The sequence below is a fragment of the Kogia breviceps genome, chromosome 2 (assembly GCF_026419965.1).
Source record: "Kogia breviceps isolate mKogBre1 chromosome 2, mKogBre1 haplotype 1, whole genome shotgun sequence".
NCBI lineage: Eukaryota > Metazoa > Chordata > Mammalia > Artiodactyla > Physeteridae > Kogia > Kogia breviceps.
The window spans coordinates 169865624-169889689 of NC_081311.1; the positions used below are offsets into that span (position 1 = coordinate 169865624).

At 37.1% G+C, this 24066-nt stretch overlaps 1 protein-coding gene across 6 annotated transcripts in view; it reads right to left on the reverse strand.

The window, feature by feature from the left end:
* Window positions 1-24066, reverse strand: part of RAPH1 (Ras association (RalGDS/AF-6) and pleckstrin homology domains 1) — a 90669-nt gene that overhangs the window by 60628 nt on the left and 5975 nt on the right. Inside the window, exon 1 of one of the 6 annotated variants that reach the window (XM_067026644.1) lies at window positions 10921-10987. The exons of the other annotated variants lie outside the window; for them this stretch is intronic. Coding sequence (XP_066882745.1) covers window positions 10921-10923 — 3 coding nt within the window. The 5' untranslated portion in view covers window positions 10924-10987. Of the gene's footprint in view, window positions 1-10920; window positions 10988-24066 lie in introns of those variants that run through there. 6 annotated transcript variants of the gene reach the window in all.

Here is a 24066-nt window from a genome sequence, read left to right on the forward strand (position 1 = left end):
CCCCTGCTGGAAATGATGACAGCAGAAAATGCAAATTAAATTATACACTAGTCAGTCAACTGTCCCTCCAAACAAAAAGGGGAAATTTTTTTTAAGAAGAAAAGAGAACTTACAAATTTTCTTTTAAAAATAATTAGATATAAAGCAGAAACTAACACCATTGTAAAGCAATTATACTCCAATAAAGATGTTTAAAAAAATTTTTTTAAAGGATTTAAACGGATAGCTTCTAATGTGATGTTTTCCCTTAATGATGCTGCCACATATGAAAAGGTTTACGCTTCCAAAGTGCAGACTTACTGAATACAGAACAAAGCCAAAAGTCGCTGCGAGGTCGAGAAGGCCCTGAGTGATCCTGCCCTTCAGGGACCTCTCTGACCTCTATTCCCACTCTCCCCACTCTCCCCTCCAGCCACACAGTCCTGCCCACTGCTGTTCCCTGGAGCAGGTTGTGGGGAAGGAAGAATGTGGATTTTGTTTTGAAGACAGATCGAGAGATGCCTAGCAAACATCCAACTGGAAAAAAACGAGGAAGTTAGGACTCAGGTAATGAGAAAGTTCAGTCAGCTTGAATATTATTTCAAAATCATATTTATTACAGAAAAATAATAGATTATAGCTAATAATAACTAACATTTTAAACTAGTTTACACTTATTTTATTAATGAAGTGAAAACAGAAATAATGGGGGAATGATCCATAGTTGCTTATATGCTGGTTGGTTTCATTTCACAAATAACAGTGAATAATTGTGCTTCAATTACTACAGGTGAAAACGTATAATATACATAGTAAGCTCCACTACACATAACAAAACTATCCATTTAGTATGTCTTAGTATGAAACAATATTATTCCCACTAAATTTTCCATGAAGTTAAAACATTCAAGCATATTTTCCCTATTAACCTTCCTCTTGGAAGATATTTTGGTTTACTATTCAATTTCCTCACTGCAAGATGGAATGGTGATCTTTATCAAGAAGGTGGTGCTTAGAGTAGGACTTAAGGATTTGAATAAATATATTCCAGGTAGGGCTAATTATAAAGAGCAAAGAAGAAGGTCTGCTTTTTTGTGAGACTGTCAAGTAAAACAAGAAGGAAGAGTTAGATTTAAAGGTGAAGGTCTAAGAAAGGACCCGGTCATACAGGACCTTGAAAGTCAAACCTATTTTCTTCCTCCAGAAGGCAACTGGGAAGAACTAAACACAGAAATGAAGGAGGTAGGGGGAGAAATGGTATTTTAGTCAGAGGACATGGTACCTGTATAAGAGTTATTAGAAAAGTGAAAGACCATTAGAAGGCCACTGTGGGTATTAGTTAGAGAGACTTACAGATACAGAAATTAAAGTCTTGAGATGAAGTACAACTTATACAAGTCACATACTCACAAGTGGCAAGAAAAATACATGGTATATAGCCAGGGTGCCTTATTTATTACCAAACTCTTTTTGTCCCTTTAAATTCAAAAATTCATAACTAATTCAAAATACTTGCTTTTTGTAAAAGCACTTACAGAATAATTGCTTTTTGTAAAAATAAGTGCTCTATACTTAAAAACATGTGAAAACTCTCAGAATACAGGAGTACAGAGCTGCTACTATAGCATTTCTTCAGATCTAGCGTGCTTAATGTTCCAAAGAGGCAAGAGAAGCTTTGATATTATTTAGTATTTACTCTACATCTACCATGTGCCAGACACTGGGGGAACAGAGATCAACATGACAGACTCTGTCCTTAAGTATATATAATCTAGTAGGGAACAGACCAGGAAACCAACAATGATGAAACACTATGTTAAGTGCTATCATAGAGCTTTGTTATGTGAGTGTAGTTTAATTCCGTTTGAGAAGAAGAGAGGAGAGGTGTGATGCTTCAGTGGAGACCTGAAGAATGAATATGCAAGGCAGAGATGGGGAAGAGGGCTATAAGCAGAGGAACCAGCATGTGCCAGGGTATATAAAGGTGTGAGAAGGTTAAGACATGTTGAGAACTCTAGGTGGCTTAACACTCCTGAAGCATAGGATGTGTGGCATAGACCCATGGAAAATGGGGCTGGAGAGGGAGGCAGGGGCAACATTATAAGCCATATCAAAGAGTTTGGACTTGATGCCATATGCCAACATTTTTCCAACTGTGGTCTACTGATGACCTACATCAAAATTACCTGGGGTGCTTCTTCTTAAAGTCATCTTTAAAATGGCATGCCCAAGATCTGAATACTAATTTCCAGGAGGGGGACATTTTTAACAAGTCCCCCCAGGGAATTGCTTATGCCCACAAAAGTCTGAGAACTTCCATAGTGTGTTATAATTACTGGGAGGACTTCTAAGACAAAAGTAATGCAGTTTTGCATGACCACAATTTGGTTAAAGGCAGAACAACCTAGAATAAGTACTCCCGAAGACCATAAAAAAACTAAGCAGCATCAGGATCTCGTAATTAACACACCCCAATTACTCCTCCTCTATGGAAGAAGCAAAAGTTCCATGCTTCTGCTCAGAGTTATTTAGAAATAAATTTCAGTTCTTTATGTCCAGTTACGTTTCAGTAGTTCTATCACAAAAAGTTTTGAAAAACACCTCCTATGCTGCTCTAATCTGATAAATAATTCTAAAGAAAAAGAGACACCAGAGAAGGGGGGCTGTGAATACGTCCAAGTTCAAGAAGTGCCCCCGAATGTGCAAGATACAACTCTTGCAAAATAAAAGCAAGAGGAAGGAAACCTAAATCAGGCAAAAGAAACAATAAGGAAAAAAAACTCTGTCAAATTTAGTAAGGTGAGAAAAGAGGAAGAGAACCCATCAAAAGGAGGGAGGAAGTAAGAGCTAAGAAGGAAAAGGAGAGAAACAGGACACAACAAAATGTGAAATGAACTGAGAACTGTGGGGGATAGAGGGCTATTAACTACTCATCTAAATAGGGCACCAAGAAGTATGTTTCTCTCTGGACCTACAACTCTAACTCAGTTCTGTTGTGAACTAAATGGTAGCAAGTGTAAACGGCCCAAATGGGAGCTGGGAATTTAATAAACCAACTGAAACAGTATAAAGGCAAGGTTGATAGAAAAGAAGAAGAGAAAATAAAATAAAATAAACCAATTGAATTTACATGAGCACGTTACAGAATTAAGATATTAAACGTGTGTATAGCAACATTTTCCTCAGGTTTTTACCTTTTAACTTCATTGGACTTTTTTAAGACACCGCTAAACATTTTTTTTTAAGTTATCAAATGTACAGTGAAAAACATTCTTACACTGTTTTGTTCAGTAAATTCTCCACCCAGAAATCAGATAAATGGTTATATACATTTTTAGTTTTATTATTCATTCTTTTATGTAATTATTGCATTTTACATAGGTAACTTAGTTTCGCAAAAAATGTGAAAGTGAGAACCTAAACTGATTTTCCCCAAAATTCTAAATTTCCCATGCTTGATATGTTTCTTTTATTTATATATATATATATATATATATGTTCTATGAACACACTAGGTTCTTTTTTTGAGGATTCTTTTCCAATGTGAGCCTTTTCTTAAACATCATTTTATAGCTTGTTATTAATTTATAAATCAGATGAGTTTAAAAAAAGAAATCAAAAGTTCTGTATATCCAATCACATAAGTTTTTTCTAGAGGTTAGTGGCCCTCAACAGAAAAGGCCCAAGTACTACTTGGGGTCCAACACTTCAAAACACCTTGCCTACAAATAGCATTATGCAAGATACAAAGAAAGCAAAAAGTATCTTCCATGACTTCAGAGAACATTAATCCTAACTATGGGGAAAGGTGGTAAACATAGAAGTATCTTGATTAACAAACTCTTTAAGAACAAAGTTCCTTTTGTAGGCCTGTGCATAAAGGAAGCTACCATCTCCTAAGTGTTGAAAGAGACAAGAAGCAAAGAACTATATCATCCAAAGGCTTTGCAGGAGCATGCCCAGTAAACTCACTGGCCATGAGCAAACTTGCATGGTCTGGTCCTCTGGGAATGAGCTGACATCTGGAACTAAGTTTTGTAAAGTTTCCACATGGAACTGAACGTCCCTAATAAATACAGAGGTGTACTATTCTTGGGCCAGCCACTGTGAACCCCTCCTTACTCAGAGGAAAGAGAAATACTAGGGGAGGTGATTCACACCCTTATACCTAACTCCTCTATTTATGTCTGTTTTTTGACAACCCAGGATGTAACTAACACATCCTCTTCACTATCATGTACATTAACTGTGAGGTAACTAAAGATCATATAAAGAAGCATAAAAACAAGTAAGAGCTCTTGCAACAGTTGACAGAGGTTATAATGCCTAAGAGCTAAAAGTCAAATCAAAGGCAATTTTGTTAATTTAATGTTTTATTTATCAAGCACTTAAACACAGCCCCTAGTAAAGGAATTCTTTGAAGAGGATGAACCATATTCATTCTTCTATTTACACTGGATTTTCATAATACTAGATATTCTTAATCTACTAAACCCCCAAACAGGAACTCCTTACCTAAGTGGAAAGAAAAATCTTAGTTCAATGTTCTACAAAGAAACTCATACCATTCCCAGAAATAAGATGTTCTAATGGTCAATTTTATAATTACTTATTACACAGTATACCACAAACCATAATCTGAAATCACAGGGCAACTAAAAAATAAACAATAAAAACTGAAAAACAAAATCAAAAAATAGTAAGTGCAAAATTCTTTCATTTATATTCCAGCTTTTCAGGTTTATTTCAGAAACCGTGAGAAAATTATTTCTGTTGTTTTTTAAGCCACCCAGTGTGTGGCGATTTGTTACAGCAGCCCTAGGAAACTAATACAGTATATATACATATGTGGGTGTGGGTGTGGGTGTGGGTGTGTGGCTTCCACAACTGCTTCCAGGGATATTCATCTTGCTCCACACTTGGGACCTTTCCTGCTATACTACATAAGTATGTAGTTATCTTTGGAGATGGCTAATATTGTTCATGCACTCTCAGGTTCAACTGAAAGTAGAGGCTACAACTTCACTACTCTCTTGGGTAGGAGAAACTGTCTTGAAATTACTGAAAGCCTCATTAGGGTGGTGGTCGACTTCTGTTTTTCTCCACTTTTGCCCTATTCTCCTGTAAGACAGGCAAATGCATGGCAGGAAATGCAGCCCCTCAAGGCAGCCCATACTTTGGGGGATAAGGGAGACTGCCAGACAGCTTTAGCCTGCAGCAGAGAAACCATTTGGATTGGATTTTGAATCATCAGTATGAACTCAAGGTTTTAAACAGACAGAGATAAAGGGAGGGGTAGAAATAAAGGCAGATATTATGTGTATGTGTATTTATAGGTATGTCCACTGAAACGGCCTCGTAACAGTAACACCCCAGTAGCAATTAGAATACCTAGTTCCCAGTTCTTGGTTTCTAAATACATATTCTACCCAAAAAGTGACCAGAGATCCTTGGAGTAATGATTCCAGGGCTGGGGCAGAGAAAATAACAAGATGAGCCCCTAGAACATCTAGTGCCAAAAACTGCTCAATAAAGATGGGGACATGTCATAAGGACACAGGAGCAAGCCTGGGGGGGAAGGGGGGGTAGGTGCCGCAGGAGCCTATTCTGGGACAATTTAAGCATCAAAATAAATTATGACAGAAAAAAGTATAACACGTTGACTAAAACAAGGATCCATAAATCTATACTAATATAAATAAACATAATAGGGGAGAAAGTTTTTCCTTACAGTAGAATGCCAACTAATTAACATAGAAGAAATGACAGAAGATCACCACTGCAACCACTGCAATAACAACTGATTCAGGCAAGAACCATCAATAGATGCTAAAACTAGTGGGTGAATATTTGATGCGACATTTACATACTCTCAAAGTATCGCCCCACAGATTATTGGAGGGACACTGCCTTAACCAAGTTATCAAACTTAACAACATCAATATTGGGGCAAACCTTATGCTTCCTGTTATGATGCACCGAGAAGACACATTATCATTTTGTGGTATTCCTGACAAAAATTCATTACTAAATCAATCACAAGAGCCATTTTATAAAATAATTGGCCTGTAGTTTTCAAAAATGTAATGGCCAAGAGCACAAAGAAAGGCTGAAGATATGTTCCAGATTAAAGAAAACCTGAAGAGACGGGACGACTAAATGCAGTGTTTGATACTGGGACGGGATCCTGGACCCAGAGAAAAAATGTTAAGTGTATAAACAAAGCTATAAAGGACACTATTGGGACAACTGACAAAATTTGACTATGGATTATAGATTAGATCATAGTACTGTATCAATGAAACGCTTCCTGATTTTGATAATTGTACTGCTGTTATATAAGAGAATATCTTTATTCTTAGGAAACATACACTAAAGAATTTAGCCATAAAGGGGCATAACGTCTGCAACTTATCCTTAACTGGCTCAGAAAAAAGTGTGTAAGTGTGTGTGTGTGTGTGTGTGTGTGTTGTGTAAATATGTATATAGGGAGAGAGTAATGATAATTAGGCAAAACGTAAACAATAGGTGAATCTAGGTGAAAGGAATATGGGAGTCGTTTGTACTCTTTTACAAGTCTAAAATTATATCAAAATAAATTAAGGAACAAAACTGAGTTATTTGTAGTGAGGTGGATGGACCTGGAGTCTGTCATACAGAGTGAAGTAAGTCAGAAGGAGAAAAACAAATACTGTATGCTAACACATATATATATGGAATCTAAGAAAAAAAAAAAGAATGTCATGAAGAACCTAGGGGTAGGACGGGAATAAAACACAGACCTACTAGAGCATGGCCTTGGGGATATGGGGAGGGGGAAGGGTAAGCTGTGACAAAGTGAGAGCGTGGCATGGACATATATACACTACCAAATGTAAAATAGATAGCTAGTGGGAAGCAGCCACATAGCACAGGGAGATCAGCTCGGTGCTTTGTGACCACCTAGAGGAGTGGGATAGGGAGGGTGGGAGGGAGGGAGATGCAAGAGGGAAGACATATTGGAACATATGTATATGTATAACTGATTCACTTTGTTGTAGGGCAGAAACTGACACACCACTGTAAAGCAATTGTACTCCAATAAAGATGTTAAAAAATAAATAATAAATAAATAAAAATAAATTAAGGAAGAGAGAGAAGGGAGGCAGGGGAGATAAAAGAAGAGAAAGAACAGTCTCTACCCTCAGGAAGTTGTAGTTTAGTTAGGAAAACAGAGTGTGAATTTTTAAAAATTCACAAATAAACTTAAAGAAAAAAACATAGGTTGAAAACATTTTTACCAAAGAAAATAATGCAGTTTAACCTAACAACCCTAAAAAACACTTGCATATTTCTCCAACATATGGTTTTCATTATGTGCATGTGTTACCATTCCTAAATTGCATTTGCCTGGTTTACTCAGTTAACTTTTTAAGGTTAGTTTGGTCATCATAAAATTAGTTTTACTTAATGGAAATAAAGGTTTAACATCTTAGAAAAATAATTACTCATCAGATAATTCTTTCAGAGGCAAAAGACAATCATTGCCAAACTTCAGGTGTAAAAATAAAGTAACTAAGTGAAAAAAAAAAGTTGGTTAAAATCACAAGTAGGTCAGGAAGAAATCAGAATTCAGTTCTAAATCAAAGACTACTATTTAATCAAATAATAAGGCTAAAGCTAAATATAGACTTTAAGATGGGATTTTTAAAAGAAGTTTTGATTTTTTTAAATTGTTACATTTAGTGAGAACAAAGGGAGTTAAACAGTGAAACACTTGTACCACCCTGCATTATTCATTAACATATACCCTGACCTCTTGCCAACATCCAGAGATATGAAGTGCCAGAGTTGACCAAATATCCCCGACTCAACAAAGCTGAGATGTCTGCTTTCTGTTTCATCTCTCTCATAAATGTAAAAATTCTAACAAAGACATTTATAACACATTACTGACACAAGATATTCAATACAGTTCCCCATACAATCAACCAATCCATCTAAAAAAAAAGTCACATTGCTGAACTGTAATTATCACAGAGAAATTTATCAGTGTCAGCACCAGGAGGCTCAAATATTTTTCTAACTCCCTGCCCTCCTTTTCATTTTGTTGACCACTATTGTGGTTCAGATTCACAATGAATCATCCTCAGATTATTCTAGTAACTTTCTAACTGACCTCTCTTCTTTACTACATCACTGTCAGACCAATCTTCCTTAAAAACTCTTTTCAAGTCATGATTCTGCTCAAACACCCCACAAGCATTCCCCAGGACATTCTGAATTAAGTACAAACTCTTCATCAAATGATTTCAGACCCTCTCTGACATGGCCTCAACCTAAATTCTCAACCTTATTTTCTAACCTTCAATCAACCTAAACTACTTAGTATTGTCAAAAAAACAAGCCATGCTTTCCTAACTTGGCTGCTGTTCATGTTTTCAACCTGACTAAAACATCTCAACCTGTCAAAAGACAGACAGAATACATTTCATTCCATTGAAATGACAGTAAACAATTACAAAAGGGAATTAACTCATAAAGGCAGTGAGAGCTGGAGCCGGCAAAGGCATCAAAGGACCTGAGATTTTTGGCAAATTTCTGTAAGACAGTAATGGAATCATACTGGCAAATGAACCAGTGCAGGAGCCACAGCTCAAAGCAACCATTTATTCAACAAATAAACATATTAAGCGCATGCTATGTGCCAAACACTGCTCTAGAACCTCAGGATGCAGTTATACAAGTGACAAACAAGGGACCCACTAACACTGAACTTACATTTTAGTGGAGAGAAAATTATTAACAACAGCAACAAAATCAGACCCATGACAACTGTGGTGATAAATAAATTAGGGTTGTGTGGAAAGTGAGCAAGTAGCCACTTCAGATTCAATGACCAGGGAAGACCTTTCTGAGTAGTGATATTTAAAATGAGATATGAATGACAAAACAGAATCAGACATGAAAAGATCAGAGAGAAAAGCATTCCAGGCAGACGGTACAAGTTTGCTATGTCATGGAACAGAAAGATTAGTCTGATGAGAAGAAAAAGCCAGATCATGTAAGGATTTGTAAGCCAAGAAAAGCAGTTTGGATTTTATTCCAAGGAAGCCCTCTCGAAGGCAATAGAAGTCATCCCTCTCAAAAGGCTGCAGCAGAGGTGGGGACCATTCTTGGAGGAGTCAGAGGGTAGAGTGTGAAAAGGGACAGAGGTGGGGAAAAGGATGCTCAGCAAGACAGCAGCCAGTATTCCCCATACCTGCAACCCCAGGGTAATGCTGGCATTTGCTTGCAAGGTAAAGGAAACTAGAAAAACAACTCCTCAAGCCTGGAGGCAAACTTAAATGCCTTCAGGAATCAGGTGGCCAATATAAAGACCAGAGGCAGCCAGATGTAAACCAGTAGGGAGTGGTGGAGCCTAAGAACTAGAGGGCATATCATAGCTAAAAATATTTGAATTTTTAAAAAAGTTTATTCTGGAATTAGATAGCGGTGAAGTTGTACAACCCGTGAATATTAAAACCCACTGAAATTTACACTTTTAAAATGTGAATGTTATGTATGTATATCTTAATTTAAAGAAAACTAAAAAAAAAATGTTTAAACACTGCTAAACAAAAGAAGAATTAGGTACTACTTCCTCTAAGAGGCCCATGAACTTTGTACCTCTCTATGGCATTTATCACTAATCAGCTTTGTATTGTGTGGTGGTTATTTGTGCACTTGCCTTATCACCCTCCACACCCAACTAGGTTGTAGTCTTCTAGAAAGAGGCCGTATGGTTCTCATTTTTCACCCCAGAGCAACTACCAAAGAATCAATTCTTCATCTGAATTTCAACTTTTTTGTTGTTAAATATTTCTAATTTTAGATGACTTAAAATTTAAGATGACATCTAATTTAAGATGACTCAAAGCTAAAGGTGCATTTCTTAAAAAAAAAAAAAAAAAAAAAAAAAAAAAAAAAAAAAAGTGGCTAATTTATCCGGCTCTCAAAAATACTAACTTAAAGGAACCAACACATTTAAAATTAATTTCTCTATAATAGAGGAATGGTTTAGAAAAAAAAATTCTACAATGCATTTTAGTTTCAGCAGAATAGTTTTATATTATATGATCTGATTCAACAGCTGTGTTATATGACTCTCTTATAAAAATTAACAAATGAGTCCGGGACTTCCCTGGTGGTGCAGTGGTTAAGAATCCACTTGCCAGTGCAGGGGACACGGGTTCGAGCCCTGGTCCGGGCAGATCCCACATGCTGCAGAGCAACTAAGCCCATGTGCCACAACTACCAAGCCTGCACCCTACAGCCCTTGAGCCACAACTACTGAAGCCCACGTGCTCTAGGGCCCCTGTGCTGCAACTACTGACACCCGCGCACCTAGAGCCCATGCTCCTCAACGAGAAGCCACTGCAATGAGAAGCTCATGCACGACAAGGAAGAGCAGCCCCTTCTCGACATAACTAGAGAAAAGCCCGCACGCAGCAACGAAGACCCCAACGCAGCCAAAAATAAATAAATAAATAAATAAATAAATAAATAATTAGGGCTTCCCTGGTGGCGCAGTGGTTGAGAGTCCGCCTGCCGATGCAGGGGACACGGGTTCGTGCCCCGGTCCGGGAAGGTCCCACGTGCCGCGGAGCGGCTGGGCCCGTGAGCCATGGCCGCTGAGCCTGTGCGTCCGGAGCCTGTGCTCCGCAACGGGAGAGGCCACAACAGTGAGAGGCCCGTGTATCGCAAAAAAAAAAAAATTAAATGAGTATTAGTAAGGGTTTCTGCACGTGACAGAAACCTAACCCAAACTAGTCTTAAGCAAATAATTTATGCAATTCAAAGTATAAGGAAGTTTATCAATACATTTATCACAATGTATCTCTTCTCTCAACATCCTTTCTCTCCTTTCCAAGGTTTCATTCTAAAATTCTGTAATCGTGTTCTGCAACCTGCTTTACATACCATCGCTTTAGATTCTCCCCATTCTGTTCCATCATTTCCCTCTCCCAGTATCCTTCAAAGGAGCGAATCCAAATTCCTGCATATGAAAATCCAAAATTTATACAGTTGCTAAAACAAATGTTTAGAATTAACCAGAATTCTGAATAGAAACTCAAGGTTGGGGAGAATCACTTTACTAGTAAATCCCACATAAAGTAGTTCTGCCTCCATCTTTGCATATCTTAGTATTTTATTGTGGCAGGAGTCAGAAAACCAACCAGAGATGGCTCATTATTCCTGACATTAACCAGCCAAAAATGGAAATAATAAGACTGATGGTCAATATTTGTTTTGGGTAAACAGGAGAGAGTCTATAGTTGACTGAAATTTTCAGAACGAGTTTGTGGGATGTTTAAACAATAGATGCTAAATAAACATCCTCTAACATTTTAACACAAATTCTGGCTAACAAGAAAACTCCGTAAGTAAATCTTTCATTTTTATGCCCTAAATATGAATTAGTAAGAGCAGAAACCTTTATTATCTAATAACACTGAAAAGCTGGTGGTCCGTTTAAGTAAAGTCTGCAAGATGTTCCTAGCCTAAACCAGCTGGGGTAAGGAGTCAGGAAACTGGAAATTCTTATTCTGCCACTAACTAGCAGAAACTATGGGCTAAATCATTTAAATCCTTAGGCCTCATTTTTTTAGTCTGGGGGGAAATAAAAAAGGACTAGTTAAATCCAAAGGCCTCTCCCCACCCTTCTCAACCTATTCTTGACTGAAGTTCTATTATTTAATTACTGACTTCACTCTAAATCCCTTCAAATTTATCAGTCTTCTCTCTCCAGTCTTAATTCCAGAGGAAAAGCAGCTTTTTTCCAGTTACTCTTTAGGCATACTGCTTAAGGGGAGGGAAAGGCTTGAGGCAGCTTGCTTTTCCACCTTCTCTGCAACCCGAACTCCCAACACAAATGAAGTCTCAGCAGCAGTCTAGAACTTATTCAGGGTGCTTCACTTCCAATAATTTAATACTTTTAGGGTTTTTATGGGTTTCAGTTTTACCTCCCAGAATCTATTCATTTGTCTGAACAGTAGAAATGGTCATGATTACAAGAAAGAATTAAATTTGACTTACTGCACAACAAAATATGGAGTCTAAGAAGTATGAAAAGTGGCTGCCAGTGACAGAATGAGCAATATCCCTGGGGTGGGCTTGCTGTACACCTAAAATTTATTTTGAATTCAACTATCTTATCTTAAAATTTCATATTAATTTTACATTCTACTCTATAAGTTAAAATAGAAAAAGTGTCTAAAACTGCCTATCATCAAATAAATTTAGAGCTCCAGGATAATGGTGACGTTTATTCTATGGTTCTGCATTCCCAGTCCCTCTGAATCCCTAACCCTGTGTGCACTTGCACAGACACACCTAGGGGAGTCTGGGAGTTCACTGCTCTAGTTCAAAAAAGCAGGAAAGCAGGTGGTATCACTTCCATCTTATTATAATGAGGAAACTGAAGTTCAAAGAAAGTCTCAGAGAGAGGAAAGATTAAAAACATTTACCTGGGACTTCCCTGGTGGCGCAGTGGTTAAGAATCCGCCTGACAATGCAGGGACACGGGTTTGAGCCCTGGTCCGGGAAGATCCCACATGCCGCGGAGCAACTAAGCCCGTGTGCCACAACTACTGAGCCTGCACTCTAGAGCCCACAAGCCACAACTACTGAGCCCATGTGCCACAACTACTGAAGCCCGCATGCCTAGAGCCTGTGCTCCACAACAAGAGAAGACACCACAATGAGAAGCCCGCGTACCGCAACGAAGAGTAGCCCCCACTCGCCACAACTAGAGAAAGCCCGCGCACAACGAAGACCCAACGTTGCCAAAAATAAAATAAATTATTTTAAAAAGTAAATAAAATTAAAAAAAAACATTTACCTGTTCTTTATTAACCTCTCAACAAAGTTTAAACAGAAAATTAAAACTTTATTAAAATTAAATTTTTAAAAAATTAAAATTAAAACCAATAACTTCACTAATCTTCCTACAACCCTAAAGAAACCAGTAACAATGCCTAACCATTATAAGTTTTGGCTAAACAGCATGTGGGGTAAAAAAAAAAAAAAAAAGGGGGGGAGGGAGGGCTAGGTTTCAAAATATCAGTGATTCTCATCTCACCACATTGGCCAAATCTAATAATGGCCAGGTAGTGTTAAATTTGGTGCACTGTTTTTGATCATAGCTAAAAGGTTCACATGACTGGAGCCATATCCACAATATACAAAAACAAAGACATTCTTGGTTACAATTTGTCATTCCACAGATGGCTAAGTGGTGTCCTTTTTCCATCACTGTTTCATATGTATTCCCAGATGAAGAAAATGAACTTCTTGATTTGGTTAAGAGCTGGGGCTCTCCAGTTATTAGATTACCTGATTTGAATACTGAATAGCTCCATGAACTTGTATCAGTCCTTTTACATCTTCCTAAACCTGTTTCCTCATTTGTAAAATCGTCCCACATCCTTATGGTGAAGCATACATGAAATAATCTACATTAAAGACTACAGTGTCTGACGTATAGGTAACATCTACTGAGGGCTTCCTATTTTCACTGTGGCCCAGCTTCTATCAATGATGTTTTCTTTACTTCTCTATTTGAGAAGGTGGTTGATGAAACCATTTAAAAGGGTTTAAACACCATTGGCAGATTTACTTAAAATCAGATTCAATAACTTGGGCATAGAAAAAAATGATAAACTGCTACAGTAGTCTTTCAGAGGCTGTCACAGGGAGGAATGCCTTTGACTTTGTTAAACCATGTCTGAAACAGATAAGCAAAACAGAAATATCTACTATGTCAAAAAGAGATCCCTTGCATTTAATCTTCACATTTGAGAGCAAAATGATCCATTTGACCATCTCCAAGATATCTGTTTAAATGATTAAAGATAATGTTCATATCGATTATACTTCAATAAAAAAAAATAATGTTAACAACCAATTGAGTAGAAGAGTTTCCCATCAATACAAAACATATCTAAGCTCCATCTACTTTTCAAGATCCAATTTAAGTTCACTCTTATGAAACTGCCCTGATGACTACAGCTTGTATGTTCTTTTAAATTTCAGTTTTTTACTTACAGTCATATCACACTATATAGCACTCTAGTATAGACCACCACTGTTTTCTGTTGATATCATATACTTTGAATAGAAAGAGAGGAGGGAAGTTTCAAACTGTTAATGAGTCCATAGGAAGGTTGTGTGGCACTGGTAAATACACGTGGAATACAGGCAGAAGGCTTGAAGCCTCTCTAATAGGTTGCCATGAAGCTTTTAAATATATGCCTGAGGTCCATCCAGTACATTCTAATTATTGGGAGACTGGGATGGAGTCCACACATTTGTACATTTGAAATGCTCCAACGAACAGAGACAGCAGGATTAAAGATTACTTTCTAACCTTCATTCTTAAAGGCAGTGGCATTTGAACATATCTATAACTTCCTCATCATCTGTAATGAAATTTTTTCAGATAAAAGAAAGTGGATAAAATTCTGTTCATCAGAATTTCAGCTGGGGATCAGTAAACCTACCTGATAGTTTCCAAATGACTGCAACAATATCCCCAGTCTCATTTGCTCTTCTCACAACAATCTGCCTTAACACTCTTTTTATTGAGAGGTAAAGTCTATGTTCCCTTCCCTGGACTCTGGGGAGGACCTATGAACTATGGAGGAAGTGATGCTGAGTGACTTCGGGGGCTAGGTCATCAAAAGTGCTAACAGCTTCCACCTGCTGTTTCTCTTGGAAAGCTGCTGTTGGAACCCAACATTATGCTGTGAGGAAGCCCAGGCCACAGAAGGAGGCTAAGTGTAGAAATTAGCCCACAGCCGCAGCTGAGGTCCCAGCTTCAACCACCAGACAGGTAAGTGAGGAATCCTTTGAGAGGACTCCAGCTCCAGTTGCCCCTGACTGCAACTGCATGAGACATTCCCAGTGAGAACCATCTAAGCCTGGGCAACCCCCAGAACCATTCGAAATAATAATAAAATGATTGCTGCTGTCTTCAGCCACTAAGTTCTGGGGTGATCCATTGCACAGCAATTGACAACACAACACAGTGCTACTCCTTGTGAAAAATACATTGAGAGTGGGCGACTAAAGTTCTGAGAAAGCTCTACAGGATAAAAAAATGGTGGCAGGTCTGAAGAGCTGGCTGGGGAAAGTAGCCACAGATGGGGTGCAGAGGCTGTAAGATGGTAAAAGGCTACACATCATGTGATTTCTCCCTTGTAAATCTCCAAATGGTCAATAAAGTCACTAAATATATCAGACCCTTGGCTCATAAAGGAAAGAGCTTTGGGCCCACAAGGACTAGGGGGCAAAGATACAGGAGCAGAGAGATGAGACAATAAGGAAGTCAAGTCAGAAGTCATGGAGCGAGAACTGGACGTTCACAGGCTAAAATACACCTAAATCATGCAGAGGGACTCCAAGTGAATCCTTAGGCTAAAAAGTTAGCTTTCTTTTTCAGTTAAAAATGGATCCAGAGTTGAGTTTCTTTATAATAAAAACGACCACTTTTTTGCCATTACTTGCATGCTTCTCACTCAGAAGACCAGAAAAACCAAAGCTTAAATATTACCATTTAAGAATAAATACTGACAGAATTCTAGGTTCACATAGAATTAAGTCTGTGTTTATCTGTACTAAAAAAGTAGTTATTTTTCACTTAAGATTACTACTTAGCAAGAAATAATATCGTTCATCCAACAAATACTTAAGAGAAATACTGAGTCGGGCACTGTACAGAAAAACACAGAGAGTATAGCTATTTAAAAGGTAGACATGGTCCCTGCCTTCAGGCAGTTTCATTACAATCTCCAACAGAGAACAGAACTTTTACATCTTTTATATTCTTTACTTTTAAAATTAATGTGCCTACATGTTACAATATTTTAAACTGGAAATGTTTATTATTATACACACACAGTAGGGAAAAGGGTTAGAGAAGACAACTTTTGTAGGAATAATACATTCAGAATTTCCACAGTAAATCATTTCTACTCTTATGTCATAAGCAGTCGTCAGTTGTTGAAATGAAAAAAATTACAACTGGATATTACATTTTTACTTGACTGTACATGATTTTAAAAATTAAATGTTTCCCCAAAAAGCTCACAAGAAGTAAAATCAGTCAAGGGTTCTGTTAGCCAAATAATCATCTAAATTATCTACACAGATGTCACAACATAAGAGTTAATGCATTTTAGGCAATTCTCTAATATCAGTCTTATAGCCAGGACAGATAATACTTCTTTAGACAAAACACTTATACCCCACTGTGAGTAAACATAAACAACAATGCTTTTATTCAAATCTCTTTAAACGTTTTAATGTGTGATTAGAAAACATTTCTTAATGGATATTTGAAAGAATACAATTTCCAAGGATAAAAAGTTTCACTGAATATGCTACAGAACCTGTGCTCCCATCCTAATAACAATATTTCTAAAAACATACTAAAGAAAAAATTATTATCCATTTTGTACTCATCAAGTTGGCAAAAACAGTAAGTCTGATAAAACCAGGGGGTGGGGAGGATGTGGAGCAACGAGAACATTGCTGGTCGGGACATACACTCCCCACCGCTTTAGAGAGCCTTTTGGAGATTATGCACCTTATGATCCTGCAATACCACTTCTAAGTGCCCAAACATGTAAGATACAAGCACCGGGAGAAATGTAAAAGGATGTTCACTGTGGCATCCTCTCTATCTAACTAACCCTCCTCAAAAGAGGAATGGAAAAACTGTCTTATTCTGATAAAAAGAATGAACTGGATCTACAAGAACCAGTACTAATAATTTCAAACCACACAGTTGAGTAAAATATGCAAATTTTAGAAGATATAATTTATTGCTTCTATAAAATTCAAAAGCACAGACAGTAATAAGTAAAATTTTATGGACACATATTTGTTAAATGCACTAAAATATGCACCAGAATAACACAAATTGTTATCTGGAGAGGATTTTTGTTTTACCTGTTACTTCTCCTTCAACAAATTATTTGAAGCAAAATATAAACAATTGATTACTCCTGGTGATGAGTATGTAGATGTCTACCGTATTTTACACTTCAGTTTAAAACTTTTCTGACTTTAAAACAATGTTAGAAAGACATTAAAAATAGGGACAAAGATTGTGAACAAGTATGCTCATTAAAGCCAAATATTAAACACACACACACACGCACACACACACACACACACACACACGGAGGAGGAAAGGCAACTAAATATCCCACAAGAAAAGAAAAACTGAGTAAATTCAAATGTGTTTTATTGTCCATCCTGGATTATAATGCAGATGTTGTAAATTATTCATAAAGCATTTAATGCATGGGAAAATGCTAGTGATTATAAGCATTTAAATGAAAGAAGAACTAAATTATGCATATGATAATGAGCTATATAAACAGGCATGTGCATGCGCACACACACATGAGAAAATATACCAAAAATTTTAACTGTAATCAGCTCTGGGTGGTAGGATTATGTTTTATTTTCTTCTTTATATGTTTTTGAGAGTTGCATATTTCCATTAGTATTATTAATGAAAAGGCGAAGAAAACACGGCAAACTACAAAATGCAAACTCCTCTGGTAAGAACTAATGCCCCTATTAAACTGATAAGATTCTGTTTTACTTCTGATTCTAAAAATACTAGGCTATGCTAATAAAGATACGTCTCTTTAAATATTAATATCCACAACCATACAAGTCAAAAGAATTATGCCAATAACTATAAAGCTGTAAGCTTCTGCTTTAATGCTTCTAAAGATATGTTTCAGTCTCCTCTATTTGTAGCACTGTCACATCAGAACAGGTGGTCCCCTTCATCTATGCATTAGATAAAGGTTATCAAATGGAAAATCTCTATACCAAACCTTTACTTATAAAAATAAGCTGTGTAAAGTATGATTTGGCTGTAAAAAAAAAAAAAGATACAAATAGGACAGCAAGCAGTGTTTATTCTATGCCAAGTGAAAAATGTAAAATACTGCTGAGAGAAATTAGAGATCTAAATAAATGGACAGATATACCATGTTAATGGATTGGAAGATACTATATTATTATAAGCCAACTCTCCCCATATTGGACTAGGTATCCAATTTAATTATAACACATATCCCAATATCTAATTCTAAAACTTATATGGAAAGGCAAATGACCTAAAATAGTCAAAACAATCTGCGAAAAGAACTTGGGCGATATCCTCTACCTTGACTTCTTACTCATTATAAGGCTAAGTAATCAAGACAATGTAGTTCTAGCAAAAGAAGAGAGAATTACATCAATGTAACAGAATGGAGAGTACAGAAATAGACCCACACTTATTGTCAAATATTTTCAACGAAGATGTCAAAGTAAGAAAGGAGGAAAGGAAAGGGGGTTTTCCTCAGCTTTACTGAGATATAATTGACAAAAATGGAAAGCACTTTTTTTTTTTAAATAAATGATGCTGGAACAAATAGATATTGTATAAACATGGGATAGGGGGTGGGGTTCAACCTCTACCTCACACCATAAACAAAATGAATCACAGACTGAAATGTGAAAGCTAAAATCATAATGCTGCTAGGAAAAAACATAGGGAGATATCTCTTCAACTTTAATGTGGGCCAAGATTTATTAGGACAAAGAAATCACTAACCATAAAAGGAAATACTGATCATTTTGATGAAGTGCAATATTAAAACTTCTGCTATCTGAAAGACACCACTAAAAAATAAACAGGGAAGCCACAGACTAAGGAAAATCATTCACAAATATATCTGATAAAGGACTTGTACCTAGAATATACAAAGAACTGCTACAACTAAATTAAAAAAGATAAAACAACCCAATTTTTTAAATGGGCAAAAGACTTGCACAGTCACTTCCCAAATGGCTAATAAGAACATGAAAATTTGCTCAACATTATTAGTAATCAGGGAGATGCAAATTAAAAGCATAATGAGATACCACTATGTATCCATTCCAGTGGCTAGAATGAAAACGACTGATGATACCAAGTGCTAGAATGTAGAGTAATTAAAATTGTCATATAATGCTGTTGGATACATAAAATGATACAGGTTTGGAAAAGTTTGCCAGTTCCTTAAAAAATTAAAAATACATGTACCCTACATAAATCAGCATGTCCTCATAGCATTTATCCAAGAGAAATAAAAACATATTCATGAAGATATATGTGTACATATATCTGTCTCCATTTGTACAAAATATCATAATGGCTTTATTAGTAAAAAGCTAGAAATGAAAGCAGCCCAAATAGCTATCAACAGGTGAATGGATAAACAAAATGCGGTATATACACATAATGTAATACCATTCAGTAATAAAAAGGAACTAACCCAAACAACAATATGGATCGATCTAAAAATTATTCTATTATATCAATCTATAGTCATTATTCTGAATCATTATTCAGAGCCCAGCTGTGGGGAAGGTGGCCACTTGGTCCTGACTCAACCCGTTGAAAAGCTGTGCAATAACCTGCCAAGTCCCTGTGTGCGTGTACTTATCAGATGGTTCAGTCTGGTAAAGCTGTGGGAAAGAACACGTGATTCTTTCTTTTAAATGTTAAAATAAAGACTTTTGTATAGACTTGTTAAAAAAATCATTATTCTGCATAAAAATAAACCAGACTAGAGAGAGAGAATGACTGAAAGAGAACACTGTATGATTCCATACATCAAATTCTAGAAAATTCAAACTAATCTACAGTGACAGGTTGCACAGAGACAGAGGTGGAGGGGAGCATGACTGGCAAAAGGGATGTGAAGAAACTGGGGGATGATGAATGTGTTCCCTATCTTGACTGCAGTGATGGCTTCACAGGTGTATGAAAACTTATCAAACAGTATCCTTTAATGCGCACAGTTTATTATGTGGAAATTATACCTCAATAAAGCAGAAAAAAGTGTTATAGAAACAAGCAAACCAAAAAACTTTACAGCAAAATTAGAGTTAGGAGTCAAGGCAGTGGCTACCCATGACAGGGCAGTCGTATAGAAAAGCAAATATGAGGAGGGCTCCTGGCACACTGGTAATTTTCTTTTTCATCTATGTTCTGGTTACACAGGAGTATTTAGGTTGTAGAAGTGTACATTTATGATATATGTGTATATTGTTCTTCAAATACAAGTCTTTAAAAAGAGGAACATCTACGTATGACCTAGCAATTCCACTCCTTTATCCAAGAGAAATTAAACATTTGTCCACAAAAAGACGTGTACAAAAATATTCAGGGCAGTTTTCTTCACAGTGGTCCCAAACTGGAAACAGTCCAGGCGCCCATCAACAGGAAACTGGATAAACAAATCTATGGTACATTCAATATTCATACAATTGCATGTATTACTCCACAATAAAAAGAAACGAACTCCTGATACACGCAATAACACGGATGGATCTAAAAACATCCCGCTGAGGGCAGGAAGTCAGAGACAAAGGAACACATACATACGGTTCAACTAATACAAAATTCTAGAACAGGCAAAATGTATCTGTGATGAAGCAACTGTGGCTGCAGTTGCAGAAGTAGAGGAGAAAGGGAAAGATAAAGGGTAGAGTCATGGAAATGTTTTCTATCTTGCTAGAGATTCGAGGAAAAATATGCTCACTATGGACATGGAAAAATGATCAACACTACTGAATTACTAAATTAAATTTTAAATGGGTACTTTTAATTCACCCCAATTCCTGAAAGCATAATGGAATATCCAAACTGAAGCTTCTAAAATAAGCTAATAACTTCTTTTGTGGTAAAGAATAAATTTTAATGGGGTTCCCTATGGCGCACTGGTTAAGAATCCGCCTGCCAATGCAGGGGACACGAGTTAGAGCCCTGGTGCGGAAAGATCCCACATGCGGCGGAGCAACTAAGCCCCTGCGCCACAACTACTGAGCCTGCACTCTAGACCCCACGTGCCCCAACTACTGAAGCCCGCGTGCCACAACTACTGAAGCCTGCTCGCCTAGAGCCCGTGCTCCACAACGAGAGAAGCCACCGCAATGAGAAGCCCGCGCACCACAACGAAGAGTAGCCCCCGCTCGCCGCAACTAGAGAAAGCCCACACACAGCAATGAAGACCCAAAGTAGCCATAAATAAATAAATATTTTTAAAAGAATAAATTTTATTAAGGCCTCACTTTGTTGAAATTTATCTATTTTTCTTCCACAAACATTTCTTTCTAATTAGTAAGAAAATCAGAATGTCTTGTCTTGTGCTTTATTTTTAAGATGGCTTCATACATGTATACTATATACTATGAAATGGAACGTAATATTAAAAGGTTCATTATTATCAACAGTACTTCAATAAGCGATTGAACAGTACTTCAATAGCGATTTCCAAAATGGAGGTGATTATAACCCAGGAAGTATGAGTGATGATCCATTAGAGTATAAGAACAACATATTAGGAGTTCTATTTAATCTTCATATTAATAAACCTATGTATTTGAAGTACCATATAATGTAATACAATATAATACATGTGTATCCTTAACATAGAAAACGACACTGGCCTCTTCATTATGGCCACCTGTCAGACAGTCACACATCATATATGTAAAGTAGTCTAAGTATTCTGGTACTAAGTGATTCTAAATATTTGGAGGGAAGAGTGATATTATTTGCTGTAATCTTTCAAAAATGAAATAAAGAACGCACCTTTTTGTAAATTGCTACAAGAGACTGGTGTTCAAGGGAAGACATATTCTTATGGTAAATGATTTCCTTTATAGAAACAATATTTTATGAAAAAACTGTATTATCTTATCCTTCATGAAGCAGCTGCTTTGACCTCAACAAAAGAAAGTTGGGGCAGGGGAAGTAAGGTTTAACCTCAAATGCAACTACTGCAGCAAAAGACAAGCTGAAGCAGAAACAGCACCAAGTGTTACAGAATGTTGCTGACGTAGTTGAGGAGTGACCAAAAGTATTTTATACCAAACAGGTTTATTGGTTGTCTCATGGCAAAGTATTTTAAAAGAGTTGTCAAATTTAAAGATGAGTTAAGCATTTATCTTTCTCACACACACACACACACACACACACACACAGTCTAAATTTGCTGACTTTCTGTGATAAGTGACGGTTAGCAGTATGCTACTAGCAGTTGTTTTTGAAAACAAAAACATAGTTAATCTATGTGTACCTTCAAGGTAAATGAAGCATTTTTTTAGTAAGAAAATAACTGTATTTCAAAAGAAGTCAATGTGTGTCATCTTGAATACTCATACCTGCACACTCTAAACACAGAGAAACCATTTTCTAATTCTTTAAATGCCTTCCATACATAGTTTCTCTGGATTTTGAATAATTTATTAAAAACATATAAATGCAAATCCTCACATTGGTTTGCACAGAAAGGACAAGCTTTGCTAGCCAAATCTGCATAATTGATGGATAGAAATTAAACAATGAGTATCTCCATTTAGAAAGTACAGCCAAAGAGGCAGTTATTCTTTGGGGGTACGTGTCCCTGCATGAGCTGCCTTTTAGCTAAGACAAGCATTAAAACCAAGTACCAAAATAAACAAAATTAAGATCCAGACTGTGGAATTTTTGTATTACTAAGCACTACAACCAAGATTTTTCAAACATAATGCACTGTATTCATTACGCTTGCTTTAAAAAACAAATATTTATTTTAAAAACTTAGGGTAAACAAAAAGGTTTTTGAGCCATTACTAACATTTATAAAGAACTCTATTCACAGATAAAGAGGATCACTGATTCCCTTCACAAGTCTCTAAAGTCATTTGTTACATTATAAAATAAACCAAATAAGGCGAGAAAGAATTGTTCTTTATAAATAAAAATAAACATTATTAGATTTTTATGCATCCTTTCAGGAGATGTAACACCAACCATAAAGAATTCTTCAGATGATGGCTTTCATTAAAACCTTTATTTATTTAGGGCTGTGTTGGGTCTTCGTTGCTGCACGCGGGCTTTCTCTAGTTGTGGCGAGCAAGGGCTACTCTTCGTTGCAGTGTGCAGGCTTCTCATTACAGTGGCTTCTCTTGTTGCGGAGCATGGGCTCTAGGCACACGGGTTTTTCAGTAGTTGTGGCACGCGGGCTCTAGAACGCAGGCTTAGTAGTTGCAGCACACGGGCTTAGGTGCTCCACGGCATGTGGGATCTTCCCGGACCGGGGCTTGAACCCGTGTCCCCTGCACTGACAGGCGGATTCTTAACCACTGTGCCACCAGGGAAGTCCTCATTAAAACCGTTTTTAGGGCTTCCCTGGTGGTGCAGCGGTTGAGAGTCCGCCTGCCGATGCAGGGGACAGGGGTTCGTGCCCCGGTCCGGGAGGATCCCACATGCCGCGGAGCAGCTGCGCCCGTGAGCCATGGCCTCTGAGCCTGCACGTCCGGAGCCTGTGCTCCGCAACGGGAGAGGCCACAACAGTGAGAGGACTGCGTACCGGAAAAAAGCAAACAAACAAAAAACCGGTTTTTTTGCATTTCTATTATATTTAAGGGACTGAGAGACATTTCAGATGAGTAAAACTAGATCCAATACTCCAGAATCGGGGATTTAAGACAGTATACAATTATTTACAATATAGGGCAAATCAAATAAGGTCTAGAGAAATGAAGAGGAAGGCAATGAATTCTACTTAGTATCAAACAGCTTCACAAAGATGTGTGGCGATGGAACTGGGACTCAAAGGATGAGTAGAATTTTGACTAGAAAAATTAGGGAAAATAAACTATGCTTGGAACCATGGATAGAGGCACATACAGTCTGGTATACATAAAGAATATATTGTATTTTCAAGTCACATTGCTAGTTATTTTGCTGTACTGACTTAGCTAACACTATTCTTCAAACATATCAAACTTAGTAAGATCATTCTAAAAGTGATTTCCAAAAAAGCATTCAATTTTCAAATACAATTAAAAAACTGTACTTACTATTGTAATTCTACAATATTTGGGCCTATTCAATATGTTCACAGTTCTAATTTTCTCCAGATTTCATCATTCTTCACCAGGGGGCTTACATTTTTAGTGCTACACAAATGACAAGACATCAATTATGGGCCATGCAATCTTGCTTTTCTTCTCATGTAA